Source organism: Podarcis vaucheri, assembly GCF_965113315.1.
Source record: "Podarcis vaucheri genome assembly, chromosome: Z".
Lineage (NCBI taxonomy): Eukaryota > Metazoa > Chordata > Lepidosauria > Squamata > Lacertidae > Podarcis > Podarcis vaucheri.
Window position 1 is genome coordinate 6,164,004 of NC_138758.1, and position 26,309 is coordinate 6,190,312.

The following is a 26,309-nucleotide window of genomic DNA, read 5'->3' on the forward strand; positions in this document are numbered from 1 at the left end:
CCGGTGCTGCTGCAGCTGCTGGGCAGTTGCATTTTCCTCGCCTCTCTGCCCCCCTCCTCCTCCGGGCAAGCGCCGTCGTTTGGGCAGCAGCGCCAGCGGCAACTCGCGGGTTAGGGGGGGGCGCAAATTACTTGCCTTGCCCCGGGTTAGGGGGCGCAAATTACTTGCGTTGCCCCGGGTGCTGAGAACTCACGCTACGCCGCTGATCCTTTCAATACCGTTTGCACCTGCAAAAATTTCCAGGTGTGCATACTGCTTTATTTCCTATCAATGTATGCTCTGTAGCTGAAATTCTGCAACTTTTCACGCTGTACATGTTCCAAGAGTTTTCCTTGCTACTGTTTTTCTGTTATAGCGCAAGTGTGCTCCTCCAGACAATTGAGGTAACATTGGAATATTACAGAACTAATAAAGCAGAGTGGTGTGTGGACTTGCCCAGTATAAATTCATCACTAAGGCATTTATATTGCCTGAGTTATTCACACAAAAGTTTGTTCCATTTCCCCAACATTTCCCTAGCTGTTCATTTCTGCATTGAATCTGGGCTTTCACATGACACAAAAGCCACCAGGAAAACTAATGGAATATAGCACCAATTTGATGCCAGAAATAATCCATTTGCAGCCCTTTTAACGTGGAAAATCCCAGGAGAAAACTGAAAAATTTGGGGTGGGATGCTGGCATACATTTCCCTCCTGTTTTCATGAGGAAATCATAGGGGGGAAAGAGCACACATGTGCGGAAAGGTCATTGCTGTGCCACAATATTGGTGAAAATGAAATTTAGCACAGCATGCCAGTGTACTTGTCAAAAAGCCAAAATTCCACAGCACACCAGGTACTTAAGTACAAAAGCAACATTGTTAGAAAACAGGACAACTGGGGAAACTAGTGCAACATTTGCCACATCTGAACGCACCCAAAATCCTCTAGAATACACTAGAACAAAAATGCCTCCCACTGATCTTTGTGGAAGAGTTGAAGTTTGTGTTGAAGCAACTCCTCTTTAAAGCAACCATGAAGATGACACACACTCTCAGAAAAGTAATGCCTATTATAGTCAAGTAAAGAGGCAAGTAAATGCTCTACTTCGGCTGATACCCTGATTAGTGACCATGCTGGCTTGACCATGCATCAGTCTGAAAGATGTGGAGGGTGCCAGGTCAAAAAGGCTGTAGTAGACACAGGGCTGTCTTACCCATAGGTGTTAGGGCTGCAGGACACCCGAGTGCCTGGCTCTCAGAGGCGCCAGGCTGAGAGTCTGGGGCACGAAAGTTGAGCCCGGGGAAGAGCCCGAGGAAGAGCCCGACCGTCAGTTGGAGCACCATGGCAGGCTCTCTGCACCACCAGTTCGGGGGGCGAGTGAGATGCTAAGGCGGCCGGCCAACTCTGCCCTCCAGCGCGCCTGGGACTGGGCAACCGGGGGGGGGGCGCACCGGGTGGATCTTTGCACCCCAGCGCCGCATATGCTTAAGACAGCCTTGAGTAGACAGTATTTTGCATGCATACCTGCCCCCTATGAGCAAGTACCATAACCTCGCATTCGGCAGCTTTCTACATCCCCTAAATTCTAGTGCAAAAACATCTTTCTAAGCCCAGTTCCAACCAACAAGAAAGGCTTCACTGATTGCAACAGTTTGCAATAATGAGAGCAGGAACTGTAATCTTGACCTTCATTCTACACCCACACAAGAAAAAGCATCAGAGGAACAAGTAAAACGAACAGGAAGCTGAATATTTAAAGATCTTTAAAACACACAGGTCACTCACGCAAAGGCTTCCCTCCTCTGAGTTAAAAGGGTCCGATTTTCATAGAAACAGGCACTCCGCCAAAAAGCTCTCAAGAAGGAAAACAAAAGACTCCAGAGCAGGTGTCTCTGTTTTGTTTTGTTTTTTAAACTAATCAAAGGGAGGAAGATCATATTTACAACAGTGAGCTCTTACCTTGAAAACAACTGATTTGGCTTTCTGACCTGATGTTTTTTAAGCCACGTGAAAGAATTTGACAAGAAACTTGCATCACCTAAAAACTCAAGGAGCTAGCATGTATAGACCCATGGAAAGCTGTAGTTTCCCCCAACCACTAAGCCATGTTACCTGGGCTAGCTTCCATTTATTATTTTTTTAACCACCTGAAACTCATCCCCAGCTTTGCTAAAAGAAAAAACCTCTGCTATGTTTCTTCTTACTTGTGTTCTTTACCTCGCAAGGAATATGCCTGTATACCATCAGCCTGGAGACAGACCTGGATATCTGCTTAATTTTATATTTTCAGAAATTGGGGGGGGGGTCCAGCCACTCCGTCCTTACTTGCCCCACCAGTCCTGGGTGCAAACCAAGACTGGGATGGTAACCCAGGAGAGCCTAATCCTGTGTCCCAAAACTTCCATGGTCCAGAAGCACATTCAATAAAGTAAGAAACTTCTGTGGGCACCAAAAAGAAAGAAAAAAGAAAAACCACCACACATCTCACAAAAGAAAACCTGAGAATATTTGGGATTACAACTCATGCCACCCCCAAAACCACGGCAAAACACTTACATATGTCCTTAAACAAATAAATCACATACCAAAAAGAAAAAGGAAAGGCAGACATCCCAGACATCCTACCAACCCAAACAGCTCAATATTTAAAATTTTAAAAACTGGGACAGAAAGGGGTGTTAGGATTATAACCTTAGTCTTGCTATCTGCAACCAGACAGGTGATAATATAAACCTGCCCTAAAGGGTCATTGCAAACCTCACAACTAGAAAATCCACAGATAGCAATTTGAAGACTTGAAAACACAAGTATTATTATTTACAGTCTGTAACTCACCTTATGCCTTTGGCCTAGAGAGGTGGGATCTAAATAACAACTCCCCCCCTCACAAACCAAAACACACATAGAGGGAGAGACAAAAACCAGGACTTGCATAGGTCACATTTGTAGGGAGCAGGCAGATTATCCCCCCTCTCCATGGCTTTCAGATGCCAGCTTCAAGGTCAACACGACTTACCGGTACATGAATATGCTTTGACCAGTTGGGCTGCGCATGAGAGGCTGCTGTTTTCTGCTCCATGTAGAGGATCTTGAATTTGGGGGACAGGGGTGAGCCGAGGAGAGGATCCTCTCCCCGGGATAAAGGGTCCTCAAAATCCCATTTGGCATCGAGAAGTGCTGCCGCAGCAACCGCCCAGTCTGGGGACCAACTGCCATGGAATTCAAGGACGGGTGCTTAGGGCAAGGAAAGAGGGAGGTTGTGCCCCAGTATCTAGTGACCGGGATGGGGTTAAGGAGAGATGGTGCCAATGGACCAGCAGGCAAAAACCGTACCCTGCTCTTCCACATGGAGAAAATATTTTCTGCTGTTAGAAAAAGCAGAGCAATCGGCAGGGAATTTCACCAAGCCACCTCAACCCCAAAGCAGGCTAGAGATAAGCATTAGAATCACCTGCTGCCATATTTATGCATCAAACTTGTATATTTTTTTAGGGGTGGATGGGAGAAATGGCAGGAGTTGTTTGAGAAGCTGGCAGCGCAGCTTTTGAACTCGGTCATTACCCTCCACCAGGCCATGCAAAAGAAGGGGGTGTATTCTGAAGAAAACCCACAAAATTGAATTACATTTTTATCTTGCTCACCTCATTTTGTCCTCACAACAGCTGCAAGTGGTAGATTAGGTTGAGATATGGCGACTGGCCACTGAGTGAGCTCTGCAGTGGAGGCAGAATTTGAACCCAGGTTTCTCAGGAACTACTCTAACCCTCCTGGCAACTACACAACACAGAGACAATTGTGTGCAAGCAACAGGTGGGGAGCTTGCTATTCACCTAGACACATGCAATCTGGGCCCCAGCATTTTTAAATCTGTGCTTTCAATTCAGGGCACCCTGTGTGTTTTGGTTTTGTTACATCTACATTGCTTTTGTTTTCATATCTCACTTCTTTGTATTTAAATTGCTTTCATCTCAAATGTATTCTAAAATGCCCAGAGGAAGCTATTCATTCATTAGCTATATTTCTGTTACTGCCCTGCATCCAATATCCTACCGTATTCACAGGGAGCATTCGCAAGACACATGTACACACTGCAGCCAACACACTAACGTGTTGCAACACACAGGACTCAGCTAAACAGCTGCAAATATAATGTTTAAATTGCGTTTTAAGTGCATTATACAAATGTGACACAAGATGGTGAGGGTGAGCTTATGGCAAATTCAATATATATTTTTTAAACTTTTTTTTTTAAAAGTATTTTCACAGCATTTTTTATGTGTGTCCAGATCCCACCAGTCTGGAAAGCTCTGTATTAAAACAACAATAAACAACATGGGAAAGCACTCAAGTGAAATGGATACATAAATACAACAAAAAGGTTTGTGGAGGAAGTCTGATTGAGAAGTCTGCCCCCCTTTCATCTTTGATGTGCTAAGCAAAGTTATCGAAGGGTAAAGTCAACACCTTCTCTCTCAAGGAGCAAAAGTAGTTCAGTAGCAGAGAACATGTTTTGAAAGCAGAAGATTGCAGGGAATCTCCAGTCAAAGGATCTCACGTACCAGGCAATAGGAAAAACTCTTCTATGAACACAAAGAGCTGTGGCCTGTCAGGCAATGTTTCTCAAGCTTGAGTCCCCAGCTGTTGCTGGACTACAACTCCCACCATCCCTGACCACTGGTCCTGCTAGCTAGGGATGATGGGAGTTGTAGTCCCACAGCAGCTGAGGACCCAAGTACAGTGGTACCTCAGGTTAAGTACTTAATTTGTTCTGAAGGTCTGATCTTAACCTGAAACTGTGCTTAACCTGAGGTACCACTTTAGCTAATGGGGCCTCCTGTTGTTGCTGCGCTGCCGCTGCACAATTTCTGTTCTCATCCTGAAGCAAAGTTCTTAACCCAAGGTAATATTTCTGGGTTAGCGGAGTCTGTAACCTGAAGCGTCTGTAACCTGAAGCATCTGTAACCTGAAGCATATGTAACCCGAGGTACCACTGTATGAGTAACAATGGTAGACAATACGAAGATAGACAGACAGATAGTCTGACCTGGTATAAGGCAGCTTCCTATGCACTCTGCATAAGCCTGGAGAGGTGTCCACAACTTCACTTTGAATTCAGTGCCAAGCTTAAAGCAGGTTCTAGAGTGTGTTAGCAAGGCTAATGCTGTTTTCAAATAAATGAAGCTGTTTTCAAATAAAAGCAAATGTATACAATTTCACTGGCTTGGCATATACCTTCAATAACTGACTTTCTGTTCCAGAGAACTGAGACATGCAATGACTCATTCGTAATGCTGGGATTCCTTCCTGAAAAGTTCAATCAGTGCAACATTGCCCCTATTATTATGTATTCAGGCTGCATTTATTGAATTTTAGCCTGCTACCCAACTGTTAAAGGCCCAAGTGTCATACCAGGTAAAAGAGTGGTGTCTGCAGCCAAGGCCTTGCAAGATCTGATAAAACACTACAATACAGTGGTACCTTGGGTTAAGAACTTAATTCGTTCTGGAGGTCTGTTCTTAACCTGAAACTGTGCTTAACCTGAGGTACCCCTTTAGCTAACAGGCCTCCCACTGCCACCACGCCACTGGAGCACAATTTCTGTTCTCATCCTGAAGCAAAGTTCTTAACCCGAGGTACTATTTCTGGGTTAGCGGAGTTTGTAACCTGAAGCGTATGTAACCTGAGGTACCACTATACTGGTCAGAGAAATCTGTAACCTTTTTTTTAGCACAGCAATTTTAAAGGTACTAGTCTGGCTCTAAAATGGAAATGGAAAATGAGCAAAATCCCATAGCTTAACATGATTGATTTCAAAACAAAATAGAAGAAAGCACAAATGCTACAACCCAGAGCCATTCAATTAAGCATTGGAAGATTCAGGGCAGATGACAGTAAGGACATCCACACGAGAGTGCAGTTAAACTATGGAATTTGTTATTACAAGATGTACTGGTGGCCCCTAGACTAGATGATTTTAACAGACAGTTAGCAACAAACTCGTAACCACAACGGCTATGTTATGACAACACTGTCAGAGGCAGTGAGCCTCTGGATCTCAACTTTTTGGAATCATAACTTGGGAGAGCGCTGTAACACCTGGTTGCCCACTTTGGGAACCCAAGCTAGACAAGATGGCCCTTTGGCCTGATCCAGTATTGCTCATACACTCTTAAAACATAGGTAAAGGTAAAGGGACCCCTGACCATTAGATCCAGTCGTGACCGACTCTGGGATTGTGGCACACAGCTCGCTTTATTGGCCGAGGGAGCCGGCGTACAGCTTCTGGGTCATGTGGCCAGCATGACTAAGCCGCTTCTGGTGAACCAGAGCAGTGCACGGAAACGCCGTTTACCTTCCCGCTGGAGCGGTACCTATTTATCTACTTGCACTTTGACGTGCTTTCAAACTGCTAGGTTGGCAGGAGCAGGGACCGAGCAACAGGAGCTCACCCCGTCGCGGGGATTCGAACCACTGACCTTCTGATTGGCAAGTCCTAGGCTCTGTGGTTTAACCCACAGCTCCACCCGCGTCCCTAAAACATAGTATGCTGTATTTTAAACACTAAACACATAGCAGTAAATCTTCCCAGCTTTGGAAGCCAATTTTACAGTGTTTGAATTGCCACTTTTTAATGCTATCTTTTTTAAAAAAGAATGTGTGTGTGTGTGTGTGTGTGCGCGCACACACACACACACACACAATCTCTCCATGCATACACATAGTCCTAAGAAGAAACGACATTTAATACAATTACCTAAGCAGTCAACTCCTAACCATGTCTAATTAAACTCAACGAGGCTAACACCCAGGTAAGTGATGCCAGGATTGTGGCCTTATTCAGGATCAGCTCTGATACATCAGTCAGTCAAATATCACTGCAAACCAGTCAACACACTAATCCAACGTGTTTTAGTAAATCCCGTTACCTAAGTGAAACTCTGGCTTCTGCTAATTGGCATTCAATTTTTACCTTCCCCCTTGCTTCCATTCGCCTTTCCAGAAACGTCTGCATTTTAAAAACAACATATTGTTCTCTGCTGCATACTTTCCAGAGCAAACGCTGTAATTCTGAAACACCAGTTAAATTGCAAATGCAATGGCTAAGCAGAAAAGCCAGTGAATACATTTGGGCTTACCGCCATAGACCACACCTTCAACCAAGTTTCTGGGGTGAAGCAGAATTCCATTTCAAGACAACGAAATGAACCAACAATCTTCTATGCAGAGGTGGTACTCCATAAAATAAATACTTTAAGGAACTAAAATGCCGTGTGGTTTGTTGTTTTTTAAAAAAACAGGCAGTAAGCAGGAAAAAACAGGCACAAAGTTGAGCAAAGATCAAATTACATTGGGCTGGAAATGCATTCTGTTTAAAAAAGCACCTTCCAAAAGGGAGGGGAGGGGCTTGTGACCTCAACAGTTTGACTTCTGTAGCAAGCCTAGTTGACCTTAAGGCTGCAACCTTCTGTACACTCAACCAACCACAAAGGAGCAAGCCCGGCAGGTCTCAGTGGGACAAACTCACAAGTAAACATGCAAAGGATCAAGCTGCCTGGGCTGTAATCCTTACAACACTCCCTGCAAAAGTCTGCTGCAGGAAAAAAATAAACCGAGAGACATGCAGTACCTTGCAAGAGGCAGTCTTGCCATCTTGTACACAAACCCCTATCAGAACTATGCAAGATTCAAATACAGTAGTTATATGATCTCACCATGCCAGGGCCCCCCTTTTTAACCCCTGTGTGGCTGTCACAAATACCTGCAGAAGGCTGTGAAGCTGCAGGCAAGTTATTTTAGCATTCTTCAGACTCTTATTATTAACAGAAACCTGTTCCACAGGTTTTGTTCTGATGGGCTTTTCTGGGTGGATGAAAGGGTCTCTGCCATGGGCATCTAATTTGTACTGTTTTTTATTATTATTTTAAAAAATGCTGTTTGTTTTTTGCTATTTGTATTATACACCGTCTTGAGACACTTGCATACAAGGTGTTTCATTAATACATAATAATTATATGGTATAATTATATTCATTTTTAAAAGCCAGTTGTAAAAATGCTGCAATCATAATAATAATAATAATTTATTAAATTTCTATATAAAAACAGTGTAAAACCACAAAAACTCACAACATAGCAACAACGAAAATAATACCCCCACAGAAGGCCATAGATTGTTTAATTAGTCAGAAGCCTGGAAGAAGAGGAATTTTTTTGCATGGCACCTAAAGATTGGCAACCAAGGTGCCAGGTGAGGCTCCCTGGGGAGAGCATCCCGCGAGGAGCCACCCAAGAAAAGGCCTGGTCTCGTGTTGCCACCCTCCTGACCTCTCATGAAGGGGCATGTGAAGAAGGGCCCCGTATGGTCAGTTCATATGGGGAAAGGCAACCCTTGAGGTATTGCGTTCGTGAGCCATTTAAGGCTTTATAAGTCAAAACTAGCGCTGTGAATTAGGCCCGGAAACTAATTGCCACCCAGTGCAGTTAGACCAAGACCAGTGTAATATGATCAAATAGCCTTGTCCCAGTGAGGAACTTGGCAGCCTAATTCTGCACCAGCTGGTGTCTTCGAACCATCTTCAGAGGCAGCCCCACATATAACACATTGCAGTTATTCAACCTGGAGGTTACCGGAGCAGAAACAACCAAAGTTAGGCTTTCCCTGACCAGACAGGGACATGGCTGATCCACCAGCCGAAGCTGATGGAAGGCAGTCTGAGGCCCCCTGAATCTCAAGTGATGGATCCAGGAGTACTCCCAGGCTGCATAACCGCTCCTTCAGAGCAAGTGTAACCCCATCAAGAGTAGGCGAACTCCCACCCATCCAGTCTAGGGAACCACCCATTCACAATGCCTCAATCTTGTCTGGATTGTGTTTCAGTTTGTTGGTTCTCCCTCAGTCTATTGCTGAGGCAAGACAAGGGTCCAGCACTTCCACTGCCTCACCTGTAGGTATAACATCATCTCTCTGGGAAAGCCTGGATAATGGACAATGCAAAGTTTTAGAAGACAAAGGATAGTCATTAACATCCTGTGTTTCCTATGCACCTCTCTTAATTCCTACAGGTAGTTGTAAGCCACAGGGCAGGTGATACTGCACTAGTTATTAGCACCGTTTTCCAATTTATTTATTTTTTAATGCTGATGGAAAACTCTGCATATTACATGTGCATGATGAACACATGCAAAACCCACACACTTGAAAATACACTTGCAACGACTGGGATATTTGCAGGGCGCTTTCAATATACCTTTATTGTGGGTAAATTCTTAAGCAATCTGATACAAGTCAAGTGCAGTACAAAGGTTTTTTGCACAATTACCATAAATAAGCAAACTTTCCCTTGTTAAATATGTATCCAGAATGCACTGGGAGCATGCCAGTTCTTGCAGGGGTGTATGTGCATGAATGCAGGCATGTGCATGAATGAAGAGTTGCCTTTCAGTATTAATACTCTGTCCTGAGCCAGGCTTGCAAATTGTTGCTAGCCTTGGCTGCCTCCAGCTTTATGAAAGCAGGGGTTCACCACCACTACCCCAACCCATTTATACCAGAAGTAAAAAATCACTGCAATCCAATACATGTCCGCTCAAAATAAAGTCCAACTGAGTTCAGTGGGAGCAGCCTTTCAGGTGTAGCACACACGCACGCACACAGAGAGAAGTATGGCAGACTGGTTGCTAAAAATGTTTCGTTGGCTAGCAAGCACTGCGCACTTGCAAAGACACTCTAATCCCTGTGGTGTTTGTTGTAGCTGCCATTGAATAAATGCTTCCCAGTATTCGGATGCTGGAGCTGCTGAAGATATACAGCTCTTGTTACTCAACTCTGCTTATAAAAGAAGCCAAAAGATAAACCATGATATCCTCTTCCTGTGCTATATTAGCAGCTGCGCATTGTCCGGCCAGCTATAATGACCTTTCAGTCTCATGCATTTGTGAACTGGAGCCTGGGATAAAGATATTGGCAGTAACTTGAGCATAGGTGTGAAATGCCTGCAGAATTCAACTCATGGCAGCCTCTTTCCTGGGTCTAGTGAAATGAAGGCAGGGAGGGAAAGTTCTGTGGTCCTCCGGATGTTACTGGACTCCCAACTCCCATCAGGGGTGAGGGGTGCTGCTTTTATTTTATTTTGTTTAAAAAAAAAATTGGTATACACTTGTGTCATTAAAAAAAAAAATCAAAGCAGTTTACAGGAATACAAACAAAACCTTGCCAAAAAAAAGTTTAAAAAGTTAAAAGCAGGTCAAAATAGTTTAGCAACGACCGCAGGACCACAGGTAACCTGAGTAGGAAAGGACGATGCTAGATCTTCTTGCTATTAAACGGCTTCATCTCATTCCTGCAGCTCAAGCGGCTGAAAAATGCACAGGTCCATCGGGATTTTTCTTTTTCTGTTCAGCTGGCAACCCTAAATTAATAACAAATGCTTCTCCAAGGAGATGTTGACCACTCCCAGTCTATCATTTTAGAACTGTCCTTGACACAATTGGTTTGTGTATTCCTTGACCGACCACACTTATCTCTTTTTGTACTGACTTCCTTGGGAATTGCCTTGAATTATAGAAATCAATGTTTCCCAAATCTCTGGTACCTGCCCACCCCACCAAATTGAAAGATATAATTCATTCTTAACACCAGAAGAGGTCTTGATCAGATGCCCAGGACTGGAGAACAAACCAATGGGCAACAAGCCTATTGATACCTACTAGTCATGATGGTTGCATAATACCCTCCAGTGTCAGAGGCAATCTGCCACTAAATCAGAGTTGCTGTTACCGAGTTACTGTGACTTTGCTTGAGGGCTTCCTGCATTACTGTGACCATTAGCAGAGTCCATATCCAGAAAACAAAATTGACTGGCCGGCCAAACCAGGTGAGGAGGACCTGATGGGTCCCTTAGTGAGTTAGGGACTCTCCCTGTGTGTGAAGACGGGCTCCAGAATATTAAACGGATGGGACTAATAGTGGGTCCAACGGTCAAGGTTTCTGCTCATGATGTGGAGGGAGGTAAGGGGCAGATGTGGCTTGTCAATCTGGGAAGGTAGCCCATCCTAAATCTTCTTCTTTTGAAGATGCCTTGTGGGATATCTTCAAAAGAAGGAAAGGCTAAGGAGTAAACCTTACACAAATCCAGAGTGGAATCCCTAAGACAGTTGGATGGTGTCTTGTATGCCTCCTTCTCGCAAGTCCTGCAGCCAAGTTGATGCCAAATGTCTTGCTCTTCTTTTCTTTGGACCACATCAGCAAGGCTGAGAAGCGAGTCTTGTATTGGGCAGGCCAGGACCCCTCTTCACACTGCCCAGGCTTGTGCCCCAGGGAAGTCACTTTGGTGCTGCTAATGCAGCAGTTTGGCTTCACCCTGGAGGCAAACTCCACTGTCTCTCGACAGATGGATGCCAGAGATCTAGCAGAGTTCACCTTCCCCCTTTTAGAGTGTGTTCAGCTCAAAGGAGCCCACTTTCTGTGCTCCTTGAATGAGTGGCTTGCAAATACAAGCCATCCTTCTCTACACCAGGAGAACATGTTAGCAGAGAAACCCTAACCATATCTACTCAGAAATAAATCCTACTAAGTTCAATAGTGTTTTCTCCTATGTTAGAGGAGGTGGGATTGCAGCCAAAGAAACCTAAGAACAGAAGAAGAACCCTGGTGGGTCAGGGCAAGGGGTCCCATTCAGTCCAGCATCCTGTTCTCACAGTGGTCAGCCAGATGCAATGAGGACAGAATGCAAACAGGCAGTAGAATCGGACCTCAGTGGAGGCCGACTGAGAGCAAGGAAGGTCTAAAAGGTAAAAGTAAAGGACCACTGGATGGTTAAGTCCAGTCAAAGGCGACTATGGGGTTGCGTCGCTCATCTCAATTGCAGGCCAAGGGAGCCGGCTTTTGTCCACAGACAGTTTTCTGGGGCATGTGGCCAACATGACTAACCGCTACTGGCACACGAAGGACCGTGACAAGTGCCAGCGGGCATGAAAACGCCGTTTACCTTCCCACCACAGTGGTACCTATTTATCTACTTGCACTGACATGCTTTCGAACTGCTAGGTTGGTAGGAGCTGGGACAGAGCAACAGGAGATCACCCCGTCGTGGGGATTTGAACCCCCAATCAGCAAGTCCAAGAGGCTCAGTGGTTTAGACCACAGCAGTAGTGGACAAATTGTATTTATACAGAGCAATCTCTGGGCAACCTACAATCAGTTTAAACCAAAACCAAACACACACATTGTTAAAGACAATGGCTATAAAGAACTAACAATAAATTAACCACCAGCCAGCACAGAACTTATCAACAAAAACCATCAGTGTAAAACAATTAGCAAATCAGCAGCAAGAGCAAACATCAAGATACAATAAAGAAAAAGGAAATGAGCAACATTTACAGTTGTTTTTTATTTATTTAGACAAAACGGTGGCAATGTTTTTAATCACTCAGTTCTGCTGATAAATAATAACTGGTTTTGATAAGGAAGGAAATGTTTTTGGTTTAATTTTAAATGCATTTTTAAAAAAGTTTTAAAATGTGCTAATGGCTTGTAACATAACATTTTGAAACAAAACAAAAAACAAAAGACCTGCCCCTTTTCGCTCCTATGAAACAATCCTCTAAGCAGTTTGATTATAAATTTGTTTGCACCTTGGCTATACAAACTTAAGTCATAAGTCCTCAAAGCAGAAAGTGGAGAAATTTTGGACCTATGCTATGTTTTTAAAAAATGTAAATGTGCTGCTGCATTTTACTGTAATTGAACGAGTTTATAGCCAGGAAACACAGCTATATTTGAAATGCATTGTTAAGACCAAAATACGGGCTGCAATCCAATTCACACTTACCTGGGAGTAAGCCACATCGAAACAACTGGGACTTATCCCCAAGTAAACTTGCATAGCTTGCTCAGATAACGAGTGGTTTCATTGCAATTTCAGGAGAAACTGGAGTAGATTGTGACATCACTGCTCTTGGAGTTTTTGGCAGTTCACTTCTATGCACATCAGCTCAGAAGTCACCGCCATTGAGTTCAACAGAACTTAACTGCCAGGTAAGGGTCTACACAGGATGCCAAACTGAAATCACACAAAGCCAAAAAATGTAATCGAGGTTCAAAAATTATTATTTTGATCTTTCACTTTCAATCTTTTCAGCTTTGATCAGGAGAAGTTGCTCTTATTTGTTGGAGGGCACTGCAGGCCAGTGCAGGATGAGACCATGGGAAGTAGCAGCAGATGAGGAGAGTGGAGAGGGGCACAATGCATGAACCAAAACACCTTTGAACTGGCACAAGACAGTCTGGGAAAACTTTGCAACCTGAGCAGAACGCAACCTGCGTCTGCGTCTGCACGGGTCGTGATTCGCCACTTCTGCGATGACATCATTTTGAGCATCTGCGAATGCGGCGAAACCCGGAAGTAACCTGTTCCATTACTTCTGGGTCGCCACAGGATGCAACCTGAAAAAGCTCAACCTGAAGCGTCTTTAACCCAAGTGACTGTACTAGAACAGACAATGGTCTAACCCAGTAGAAAGCAGCTTCCCGTCTCACTTTTCTCCTGCTGCTTGCTGCCTTCACACCCTGAAAAGCAAATGTTTCCCCAGGAGAAAGATAAGGAAAACGCTCCAACATAATTATACAAAACCCAAGGAAGGCCACTGGTTTAAAGAATGTGGAGACATTTGGTGACTGCCATTCTATTTTATTTGACTTCTCTTTTTCAAATTCCTACCTCATGAGCTGACTTGAGGGAAGGTTGACAAACGAGAAACCGGCTTGAGGCTTGTTAAAGATCCAGTTTAGGGTGGAAGTCGAATGTGAGCATTAAAAATGCTCTAAAAAGCACGAACTTAGTAGGTTGCCAAGTACACAAGCTGGCCCTGGTGCTTCTGCTGATTGGGATTGCCCACTTACGAAAAGCATGTTTTAAAATTCAAAAGGCAATTTAACTGTGAGGTCCCACTGGGACAAAGCGAGAATTTACTCTGAGTAAGCATGTAGAAGATTGCGCTGGAAATGCTCTTTCAAGAGTTGTTGCTGTTGGCATCCATCTGTCTCAAAAGACATTGGAGTGTGCCTTAGGGGGTGAAGTCAAAGTAAATGACCTCCCTGGGGCTCAAGCCTCGGCAGTGTGGTCATGGAGTGCATGGAGGTCCTGGGTTGTCCAGGTTGCCTCTCGGCTCACTGATGTGGTCCAAAGTAAAACAGAGCAATATGTTTGGTGCTAGCTTGGTTGCAGGAGTTGCCTGAAGGTGGCGTACAAGGTGCCATCTAACCACCTTAGGGACTCCACTTTGAATTTGTGAAGGGTTTACTCCTTGGCTTTTTCCTCTCCCAAAGATAACCTGCAAAGGAGCAGAGAGTTTGGATTGGAGATTACCTTCTTCTAGATGGGCCCCATCTGCCCCTCATGTGCAGAAACTGCCCTCTTGACTGTTGGACTCACTATTGGTCTTGTCTGATCAATCTGCCAGAGCCTGGGCTTTCCCCCCAGAACCCAAGCATGAAAAATCTTGAACCCAACTGAAAGCTGAAATTTCACTCACAGCACAACTTCAGCAGCAAAGAATAGCTTTGTTTTTAAATTGCTTTATTTAATTGGTGGCAAGTGGGTTGAGTTTCTTGTGGTAGTACAAGCAGCAGGTTAAGCACTTAAGATTTAGTTTGCCTCCCTAGCCACTGGCGCCGATGTGACTAAACACCGGCACATGCACACACCAACAAACACAAGCCCCTAAAAGATGTACCAGACATTGAACTCGAAGCCCAAAGACAGTCTTTTTGCGATACACACATTCCAAATAAGGTCCTACTGATTCAGAGGTATACATAGTTAAGCTGTACCCTTCTACAGTTATCCACTTGTAAAGTTCAGTGCCTTATCTGTAAGTACCACAGCTCATCTAAACAAATCAACAAGGGCACACTCTCACACAATGCTTGTTCCTGTGTAGAGACAGCTTGCACTGTGTTCAGTTGAACATGTAAGCCAGCCTGATAGCACAAAGAAAAAGCAAATCCTGATTCATGCATTACTCAGGTGTAGGGTATAGCATGAGAAAAGCCCAACTTTTTCAGGCTAGTGAGATGTTGGCGTTGAGGGATGCACTGGTGATGGAACATCTGAAGTGACAGAGACATCAAAGGCTAGTTCAGGGGGCACATTCTGCTCCTGGTCAGATACATCCTATGAACCCATGACCTCTTCCCCTGAGGATGGGGAGTCAGAGCCATGGATGGAGAGCAAGGTCCTTCCCAAGAGGAAGCCCCTCCTCTGCATCTCCCCCCGCCAAAAAAAAGTCTGACGTCATGAGGACCAGAAGCTTGAAACTGCTGACAAAAGAGCTTTCACAAGAAGGACAACATAGTAGTAGTGATGCAGAAAGATATTTTTATGCTGATGGAAAGAAGATATTTTACGTCAATGGAAGTATGTTGAAAAATGAAATCGTAACGGCTGGGTTGATGACAGGGAGAAATAGGAAACATTCTGATCTCTTGTCTCTTGGTCTTACTGGTAGGACAGAGGAAGGAAAACTCTTTTCAGCGCCTCTCTATCTGGCAAAAATAAGGAAATAAAAAACAAAACAAAACCACGTGACATGTTTTCACAAAAGGCCAGTGGAAATAAAGATGGGACAGAAATAGTAGCACTTTTTCCAAGTGGGCATCTCTCAAGAGTGCAGAGAGCAAAAGCCACTAAGACTTTGCTGGGGTCCTCAAGGGCGTCTCTTTGCAGGTTTCAGCCTGTGTTGCTTCCTTTTTTAGCAGAGCCACCAAGCTACAGGAACCGATGAGCATGTCGCCAAGCCCTTCCTTTGGGGCCAGAGTAAGCTCCAATGAGCCTTTATCGCTTGCTGCTGAAATAAGTGCAAAATATAGCCTTCCAAAATTCCATTGGCTTAACATGTTCATAAAAACACACCACCACACTTAAGGCAGAATGTAAACCTTCCTCCCAGGGTCTCACTCAATAAAAGTCAGCTCCATCCCTCTAAGACCAAATATGTAAGCCTCAATTTGATCACACACCTCACTTTCAAGGAGCCTGATATTTGTGGGTCATCTTCATCCCATTTTGTGCTTTCAACAACCTTCTGAGGTAGGTTGGCTGAGAAAAAAGCAACTCACAAAAGGTCAAGTAGTGACCTCTGGAGCCAAGCATGGATTTGGACCAAAGTTTCCTGTGAATCATAGAGCTGTAGAGCTGAAAGGGTCCCCCATGGTCATCCAGTCCACCCCCTGCAATGCAGGAGTCTCAACTAAATCAAAGATAGCGGATGGCCATCCAACCTCTGCTTAAGGCTGATGCAAGTTGCAGTTCAAAACATCTGGAGGGCACCAGCTTGGCAGAGGCTGCTTTCATGGCTCTCTCCTTCCTAACCAGACTTACTCTGGACAAAGTCATTCCAGTTCAAATCTTGTCCATGGCCTGAACTCATCTGAAATGAGCAAGAGGCCAGTGTTACCAACCTCGTTTGCCAGGTTATTTTATGCATTACAAGAAATAGCATACGTCAAGTTCACTGAAACACACTGCAGTGCCCCGGAGTACAATTCCAGTACTTCAAGTCAAAAGCAGCTAATTGGATATTTTTTGAGAAATCTCATAATTCACCTGGACAACCAGTTGTTCTGAAGAAAGAGGATCAAAGTAGTGGTCATTCTGCTGATCCAACTGTTCCCTGTGCAAATAGTTAAATAGCTTTCCCAACAGGTTTCACAATACATTTAGGTACATTTCAAGGCAAACGAAAGTTTCCACTCTTTGACCCAGGAAAAAAAACGGTTTCATTGTTACTACTTTATAGGCAACACACCCTAAAGCAGAACTGCCCATATCTGCTAGCTTAAAATCCTGAAGTTGGGAGAGATAAAGAATTTACCAGGTTCAATGAGATACTATTAGTATATAAACCCCTTAAAAACTTGGGCCCAATTTACCTACGAGATCACCTTCCGCCACATGTGCTCACTTGATCCCTTTGATTGGCAGAATTGGCAATATTGCAGATGCCAGATAATACCCATTCCACATTTGTAAGAATTGATTAGTGGGGCAGAGCCTATAACTTTGGAAATCCCTGCCTATTGAGATGAAGTTTTCACTGTACTCTCTTCAGTTCCTGCTAAAAATAACTTATTTTTTCTTTAGTCAAGCCTAAAGGTAAAGGTACCCCTGCCCGAACGGGCCAGTCTTGACAGACTCTGGGGTTTGTGCGCCCATCTCACATCTATTGGCCGGGGGCCAGCAATGTCCGGGGACACTTCCGGGTCACGTGGCCAGCGTGACAAAGCTGCATCTGGCGAGCCAGAGCCGCACACGGAACGCCGTTTACCTTCCCGCTGGTAAGCGGTACCTATTTATCTACTTGCCCCTGGGGGTGCTTTCGAACTGCTAGGTGGGCAGGCGCTGGGACCGAGCAGCGGGAGCGCACCCCGCCGCGGGGATTCGAACCGCCGACCTTTCGATCGGCAAGCCCTAGGCGTTGAGGCTTTAGCCCACAGCGCCACCCGCGTCCCTTAGTCAAGCCTACCCAGATGCATAGAAAGTTGAAGTAATTTTAATTTGTTTTAATATTTTAACTTGTGTATGCTTTGAAGTACGGTCGTGAATTCTTATTGATTTTACGATTTTATATTTTGTAAGCCGCTTTGCAGTTTTTACCATTAAGTGGTGCATAGGTTCTATTATATAAATAAATTAGCTGCAAACCAAAGGGTATTTCCCACATTAATAAGTAAGCATCACTGAGTTTGATGTGGCTCAGTTCTCAGGTGTTCAGGATCATACCTATCATAAAATCACAGAACTGTAGAGTTGGAAGGTACCCCAAGAGTCACCTAGACCAGAGTTTTCCAAACAGTGTGTGGCAACACATTAGTGTGTCAGCTGCAGTGTGTAGGTGTGTTGTGCAAATGCTCCCTGTGCTCCTCTCAGGGCTGGAAAGGGGTTACTTTAACCTCCGTTTTTCTAGTAAAACTGAATGACTATGTCACGAAATGATGTAGGTCTGAAAAGTATGTCACCAACAGGAAAAGTTTGGAAAGCTCTGATCTAGATAGTAACACCGTTATAACTTTTAGTACAATCAAGGGAACTTGTACTTTCCACCCTGAAAATGCTAAGTGTGTTCATGCATCTAGTCCTCACAGATATTCAGGCAGCGCATGAACAATTACCTATGCTGCCCACATGATCCCTATTCATGTTCTTCCAACGATAACCTCCTGCCTATTATAGTTAAAGGTAAAGGGACCCCTGACCATTAGGTCCAGTCGTGGCTGACTTTGGGGTTGCAGCGCTCATCTCGCTTTATTGGCCAAGGGAGCCGGCGTACAGCTTCCGGGTCATGTGGCCAGCATGACTAAGCCGCTTCTGGCGAACCAGAGCAGCACACGGAAACGCCATTTACCTTCCCACCATAGCAGTACCTATTTATTTACTTGCACTGGTGTGCTTTCGAACTGCTAGGTGGGCAGGAGCTGGGACTGAGCAACGGGAGCTCACCCCGTCACGGGTATTCGAACCGCCGACCTTCTGATCGGCAAGTCCTAGGCTCTGTGGTTTAACCCACAGCGCCACCCACGTCCCTCTACTATAGCTAATTATCTGTTTAAAAAACGTACAGATTTCTCATATATATATATATTCTATTTGGTTTTTGCGGAAGTATGAATTATCTTTGTGGTTGGGAAAGGAGGATTGTGCCCTAAGGTCAGGGCAACTTTGGGGAATGTTTACATTGCTACAAATGACCCATATGCCAATCTAAACTGAGCATCTCTTCTTTCCTGTTTAATTACTTTCGAGATAAGATTCAGTTGCAGCGAACTGGTAAAATGCCACTGACTCTCTTTCCAATTTTCAGGCTCAAGCTGCATTTGCTACAGTTAAGCATTAACATTTGCTAGCAGCAAATTCCCTTTAACATGCTAGTCTGTGAAGATTTTAAGTGTGAATCCCAGCTGTTCACCCGTTCTTTAAAGTACGAATTAAACTCTTGGGTAGCACTCAACAAAATTAGTTACTGAAGACCCTGGGTGCTATGCTAGCTGTGTTCATGCGCAAGCTCCCACAATCTTCGAGGGGTGGGCAGATAAAATAGGGTTACAGAGAAGGATGTAAGGAAAGGCTTGCGGTAATTACTCTACTATGGTGATAAAGGATCAACTCACAAGTTACGCTTTACAACAGCTGGTGTGTCCCACCACCACCACCCACATTTCAGGGCATAGAGATAGAAGAGAGATATCTATGTGGCCATCTAAAAGAGAAAGAAAAGTGTTAACAGGACAACATTTTTGCGGGCTTAGTTTTCGGAATTTCCTCTCCAAAAAGTCATACAGTACAAAAACCAATCAGGTAGTTGGTTACTGGCTGCAATGAAAAGTAATGCTAAACTATAGATTAGTCTAGCTCCTCCAGCCCTTCACAGGCTCAGCCATTCCCTCTCTCTTCTTGTAACACTTCTGTTTTCGATTAACCATAGTTTCAATGTGACACCTGAATCCTAATTGTGGTTAAACTTTCCTATGGTTAGCTATCAATCAACTGAATATTTACTATGGTTGGCCAATCATGAAGTACAACGTATTTTTAAAAATACGTAATCTCAACCTCAGAAGCAAAAAGGTGACTAGAGCTAACCACTATAGTAGGTCTATAAGATACTACACATTTCAGCTTTTTGCCACCTTTTTAGGAGCTGATTTGTTGGACCTCTCAGGGAAGATATTCAAAAGGGTCTCCAAAATGATGTTTCAGATCCCGGTCAATTTAGGGCATTTGGGGGAAAAAAGAAATCCCTACACAAAACTTTCAAGAAAACCCACATTATGGATAGCCAAGCTGCAAGTTATCGTAATTTTTTTTTTTTTTTTAAGTGCTTAACTTGGAAACTTTCATTTTGAAGAGGAGGCAGCTGCAGGAGCAGCTGCACTTTGAAATGTGCTCCCCAACCCCTTTATGGATGTCCCCTGGCAAGAAATGGTGCAAGGCCTCCTTCCAGAACAGGAGGAAATGCATCTCAGCTTAGAGCCTTGTGGCAGCTTCCAATTCATGGGGGGGGGGGAGGAAAGGGGGGGTTAAGCACCCTGTGTTTAAAGAATGGGAAACGTCACGTCTCTCGGCCTTAAATGTACTCAAGCCTAGGACTTTGGATGGACTTGACCTGCACTAGGGGTCAATGGCTCCACAGCCCATGAAACCTGGACTGGCTTGTGCAACTTGTTTAGCAAACACTGCCCCTTCTTCCGTGTGACCGCAAATGCTCCAACTGCAGAAGTGGCACACCAGAACAAACCAGCAACAACCACCCAAAAGTGAGCCACCCCATTATAATGGCACTCCAGGGTGGAGACCACAGCTTCCACCTGGCACCAGCATCCACCAGTCTTTCACATTAGGAAAAGGTGGGAAGTTAATAGCTTGCACCTCTTTCCAAGCGAGGGAGCGGAATGCATTGTGGATCCAATTTTCACTCTTGCACAGCCCCGGCTCACGCTAAATGGATTCATGCCGACTCTGCGGCAACACAGCCTCCGGCAGGTTGTATTCATTCAGCGTTGATATTCAAGGTTAGCTTCAAAGAGAAGCTAAGGTGGTGGAGGGGGGGGAGGCAAAGAGGCAATGTCACTGCAGAGAGGCAACACAGCATAGGGCTCTGTTAGGCCGGGGGGGGGGGATCTCATTTGTGCTACCAGGCGCCACCCTAGGCGCACATTCTTTCCAAGCTATTAGACAACGTAGCCCTGGACGCGCTAAGCGGTTCTTGTCCCAGGAGACAGAAGGGAACTGCTCACATCCAGGCTTCCAGCAGAGCTACATGGCAATCTAATCCTCCCTAATGCAACCAGACTCCTGATATTATGCCAGGATCAGATCCAGGGGTTTGACTAATCTCTGAGCATTAAGAAAGTGCTCTCCAAATGAGATCAGCTAGATAGCTCCTCTAGGTCAGAAGTGAGATTCTGTTCAACAGCTGTCAAAGACCAAAACGGCATTCATTAAGCACCGAGACAAATGGGATTCACACATTGACTGCATATGGACCAGCTTAAGGCACTGCCGATTTAATTTATAACGTGTATATACCAGCCCTCAGTTCTGGAAGTTGAGGTTCTTTCCGAAACGTAACAATCAATGTAAAAGCTTTCGCAATGCAATCCTGTGAAAGTCTACTAAGAACCAACTCCCACTAAGTCCATTTGAAATCCTGCCCATTTTGGTTTCTCATTTTCCCAAGCTTACATTCGCTCAATTTTTGCAGCAAACGGTGTACTTTTCTAAAAGCATCAGCATGGAAATTCATATGCGTTTCCGTGCACCAATGCTTTGTGAATTCCTGCATGCAATTTTGCTTAATATACATCTTTGCACTAATACATGTATTTATGAGCAATTCTTTTGCTTGGAGAACCACATCACAAAATCTGGAATGCTGTGGATTGCAAAGGATTAACCATGCCTCAGTTCATTTGTCAGGTGGGGGAGTGCCAAATTAGGGAGGCCACCATTATAAAGGTAAACCAAACAAATAGCTCACCTCTAAGCCAAGGTGGGGCAAGGCAAGAGGCCTGGGAAGAAAAAGTCTTTACCTGGCACCAGGCTATGATTTCACCAGTGTTAGAAAGTGAGATATGAAAGCTAGGAGCTAAATGGCACCTTAACCTAGGTTACTGGTGCAACAGCAGAATGTCTAGGCACACTTCTTCTATAACAAGAATACAAAGCTGAAAATGAATGAACTGCAGCTAAAATCTTACATTCATTTTTCACATGGTCTAGTCCTCACCTAGTGATGGTATTCCAGCTGAACTGTTTAAAATTTTAAAAGATGATGCTGTTAAGGTGCTACACTCAATATGCCAGCAAGTTTGGAAAACTCAGCAGTGGCCAGAGGATTGGAGAAGATCAGTCTACATTCCAATCCCAAAGAAAGGCAGTGCCAAAGAATGCTCCAACTACCGCACAATTTCACTCATTTCACATGCTAGCAAGGTTATGCTTAAAATTCTACAAGGAAGGCTCAAGCAGTATGTGGACCGAGAACTCCCAGAAGTGCAAGCTGGATTTAGAAGAGGCAGAGGAACCAGAGACCAAATTGCAAACATGCGCTGGATTATGGAGAAAGCCAGAGAGTTCCAGAAAGACATCTACTTCTGCTTCATTGACTATGCAAAAGCCTTTGACTGTGTTGACCACAGCAAACTATGGCAAGTTCTTAAAGAAATGGGAGTGCCTGATCACCTCATCTGTCTCCTGCGAAATCTCTATGTGGGACAAGAAGCTACAGTTAGAACTGGATATGGAACAACTGATTGGTTCCAAATTGGGAAAGGAGTACGGCAAGGCTGTATATTGTCTCCCTGCTTATTTAACTTATATGCAGAATTCATCATGCGAAAGGCTGGGCTGGATGAATCCCAAGCCGGAATTAAGATTGCCGGAAGAAATATCAACAACCTCAGATATGCAGATGACACAACCTTGATGGCAGAAAGTGAAGAGGAATTAAAGAACCTTTTAATGAGGGTGAAAGAGGAGAGCGCAAAATATGGTCTGAAGCTCAACATCAAAAAAACGAAGATCATGGCCACTGGGCCCATCACCTCCTGGCAAATAGATGGGGAAGAAATGGAGGCAGTGAGAGATTTTACTTTCTTGGGCTCCATGATCAGTGCAGATGGTGACAGCAGTCACGAAATTAAAAGACGCCTGCTCCTTGGGAGAAAGGCGATGGCAAACCTAGACAACATCTTAAAAAGCAGAGACATCACCTTGCCAACAAAGGTCCGTATAGTAAAAGCCATGGTTTTCCCAGTAGTGATGTATGGAAGTGAGAGCTGGACCATAAAGAAGGCTGATCGCCGAAGAATTGATGCTTTTGAATTATGGTGCTGGAGGAGACTCTTGAGAGTCCCATGGACTGCAAGAAGATCAAACCTCTCCATTCTGAAGGAAATCAGCCCTGAGTGCTCACTGGAAGGACAGATCGTGAAGCTGAGGCTCCAATACTTTGGCCACCTCATGAGAAGAGAGGACTCCCTGGAAAAGACCCTGATGTTGGGAAAGATGGAGGGCACAAGGAGAAGGGGACGACAGAGAATGAGATGGTTGGATGGTGTTCTTGAGGCTACTAGCATGAGTTTGATCAAACTGCGGGAGGCAGTGGAGGACAGAAGTGCCTGGCGTGCTCTGGTCCATGGGGTCACGAAGAGTCGGACACGACTAAACGACTAAACAACAACAAAGTCCTCACCTGAAGACTGCAAAAAACAAAGCTATACCTCCCCTGCCTGCCCCCCTAATATTCTTATGAGGATCCCTTCTCCAGTTCTCTGAGAGTGCCTGGAAGCGGGGAAGCAGAAAAAGGTCCTCCTTTTGCCCCAGCAGCAGCAGCAGTTTTAATCTGAAATATTAGGCGCAGTACTGCTCCCAGAGCTCAGAAACTGCTCGCGCTAATGAAATTCCCTGTTGCAAAAATGCTCCTAGGACAATGGGAGTTTTGAGTGCTGGATTTCACTCACCAAAGTGACTGTTCCCACCTCCCACAACTCCGGTCAGTGTGAAAAGCTCAAGCCTTCCTCTCAGCTTTTGGGCTGCAGAGGATTCAGGCCACTGCTTTGATCAGAATTAAGAAGCAAGCAGGATCAAGCCAATGCCACACCTAGCCCAGCATCCTGTTATGACAGTGGCCAACTAGATATCAATGAGAAGAGGCCCACAAGCAGGACCCCAGCACAAGAGCAATTGTCCCCACCTGCGCTCCCCAGCAACTGGGGTTCATCATAAGCACACTGCCTCTGACCAAGGAAGAGCGGCCCAGCCGTTGTGGATAGCAGCCGCTTACAGTCCCACCCATCTGTCTAATCCTCCTGTGAAGCCCTTACTGCATCTTGCGGAAGTCAACTCCAAAGTCAGAGTTCTCCTTCTCCTAGTTGGGTTACTTTCGCAGGTTGATGACGAGCCCCATCTGCCCCTCGCTTCCCTCCTTCTTGACCACTGCACTCACTATAGGTCTCTTCTGAAAAAAGTCGCTCTGAGCCTGGTTTTGGCCAGGGAGGGTGGGGTTTAAATAAATGTGCATGTGCATATCTGAAACCTAATTGAAAGCTGAAATTTCACTGGCAACACAACTCTCAGCATCAAATTTTACTGTTCAATATCCCCTAACTTTTCAGATAAGGAATTTCCACATTAAAATAAATAAAAACCAAAAGAGAATCCATCTTCCCTCTATTTCCTCACTCCTCCCAATTTACTTCACCCTGCTGTGATTTTTTTTGGTCTTGATTTATTTTACTGCATTTCTATGCCCCCTGTGCTCCCCACTTCTCATTTAAGCCTCACAACAACCTTGTGAGGTATGTTAAGCTGAGAGGCAATGGTTGGCCCAATGTCATTCAATAAGCTTCACTAGGTGCGGCACTCTAACCACTGGGCCACACTGTCCCTGCTCTCACTGGGTGGGCAAAGTATTTCTATGCAATGGTTCCGAAAGATTAAGAATGCACTGACACATTCAGGGGGCACTTCAGAATACACAAGATTAGGGAATGTGTCTGAATGCTCCCTGGAGACACACACACACACACTTCCCTGTACCTGGAAAGCCAGCACACTGCTAACAGGCTACTTTTCCACTAGCAACGGGAGCTTAAATAAATAGAATTCTGGAAGTGAGAACACTTAAGTCAGGGGGCTCCTTTCTTGTCCACAGAGTGAAGTAAGTATGGACCAGGAAGATTTCACCACACAGTTCTTCTGCATCTCTGAAGCACCAGCATAGCAAAGGCATGGGAGGATCAGGACTCTCTGCATGCTGCAAAGGAGAGGCTCCAGGAATACAATCTGGATCCACCCAGGCCTTTCATGAATTTCTATAAATACCAAGGTAGTTGCAGGAATTTGCTAAGTCAAAACCATGTGAGCAGAAAGCAGAGGAACAGAGCCCGCCCACCCACAGTATTGCAACTTGCTATAAGCAGCCTGCTCTACAGCTTTCTCGCCACCTGAGGTCCTCCAGATGTTGACACACCCCAAAGCCCATCATTCTCTGACCGTCAGCCATGATGGTCAAGACAGAGCAGAGGGGGCAAAGGATTGCGTTTTGGTGCTTCCAGAGCAATGTGCAAAAGGGCAAACTTACACATTAACCCTGCATTGAGGCGTGCAAACTCCAGGTGCAGAAACAGCTGTGCCTGACTCTGACCTCACAGGCAGGACATTCCGCAGTTCTACCCCTCCTCCCCAAACTCCTCAAGCTGCTAGCTATTATGGATTCCAAAGGTTTGAGGAGGGAGAAGAAAAATCATCAATGCAATCTCAAGTATCTGGGCAAGATCTTTCAATATCCCTTTTTGCAACCCATAATTTACAGAGGGTTATAGGAATGCTGAAAGCTCTTTGCGTGTAAAAGCTCAGGTAATAAAAATTGTGAGAAAACCTGAAGCTGTAGCTTTAATTTTTCAGGGTTCCCTCTCCATTTTGTTTCAGAAAATATTAGGGGTGGGAGGCCTTGACATATCTATGCAGACCCAGTGAGCAATTTGGCCGCTGAATTCTGCACTAGCTGAAGTTTCCAAACTGTCTTCAGAGGCAGCCCCACGTATAACGAATTGCAGTAATCTAGCCTACAGGTTACCAGAGCATAAACAAAAGAAGTTAGGCGATTCCTGTCCAGACAAGGGCACAGCTGGGCCACCAGCCAAAGCTGACACCTCAAGTGACAGCAAAGGATCCAGGAGTACCCCCAAGCTACAGACCTGCTCCTTCAGAGGAAGTGTAACCCCATCAAGAGCAGGCAACCTCCCAGCCATTCGGTCCATTACCAAGGCAAGACAATGGTCCAGCACATCCACTGCCTCACCCTGCAGATGTAAAAAAGGAGAGCTCTGTGCCGTCCGTATATTGCTGACAACGTACTCCAAAACTCCGGATGACCCCACTCAGCAGTTTCACATAGATGTTAAACAGCACAGGGGATAAAACTGAATGCTGAGGAACCCCACGTTGACGGCTCCCTTAAACCCTGGAGAGCCGCTGCCAGTCAGTGCAGACAGTAGTGTGGTAGATGGAACAATTGGTCTGAACTCGGCATTAGGCAGCTTCCTATGTTCCTCTATATCAGACATATGTAGATATGCTCTCAAACCTTCTGTTGCTTTAAGAAAGGCCCCCACCCCCAGTTATGTACTTCTCAGGGCAAAGCAGATCTTAGGTTTGAGGCCAGTTATGGTTTTCCAGGAAGCTTCCATCTGCTGTGTATTTACACAACAGAAGGGAGTAGGAAAGAACTGGCAGAGAGTGAGGAATTGAGAACATCTGAAGAA

The 26,309-nt window shown here is 44.9% G+C and overlaps 1 protein-coding gene across 9 annotated transcripts in view; it reads right to left on the reverse strand.

Moving 5' to 3' along the window:
- The window catches only part of ATP11C (ATPase phospholipid transporting 11C (ATP11C blood group)), a 98,297-nt gene that overhangs the window by 66,305 nt on the left and 5,683 nt on the right, over positions 1 to 26,309 (reverse strand). For 4 of the 9 annotated variants that reach the window (XM_082207178.1, XM_082207181.1, XM_082207182.1 and 1 more), the window contains exon 1: positions 3,001 to 3,183. The exons of 3 other annotated variants lie outside the window; for them this stretch is intronic. In XM_082207178.1, the coding sequence (XP_082063304.1) occupies positions 3,001 to 3,063 (63 nt within the window). In that variant the 5' untranslated portion in view covers positions 3,064 to 3,183. Of the gene's footprint in view, positions 1 to 3,000; positions 3,185 to 7,120; positions 7,142 to 26,309 lie in introns of those variants that run through there. 2 more of the 9 variants (XR_014215351.1, XM_082207179.1) reach the window with 2 other exon arrangements.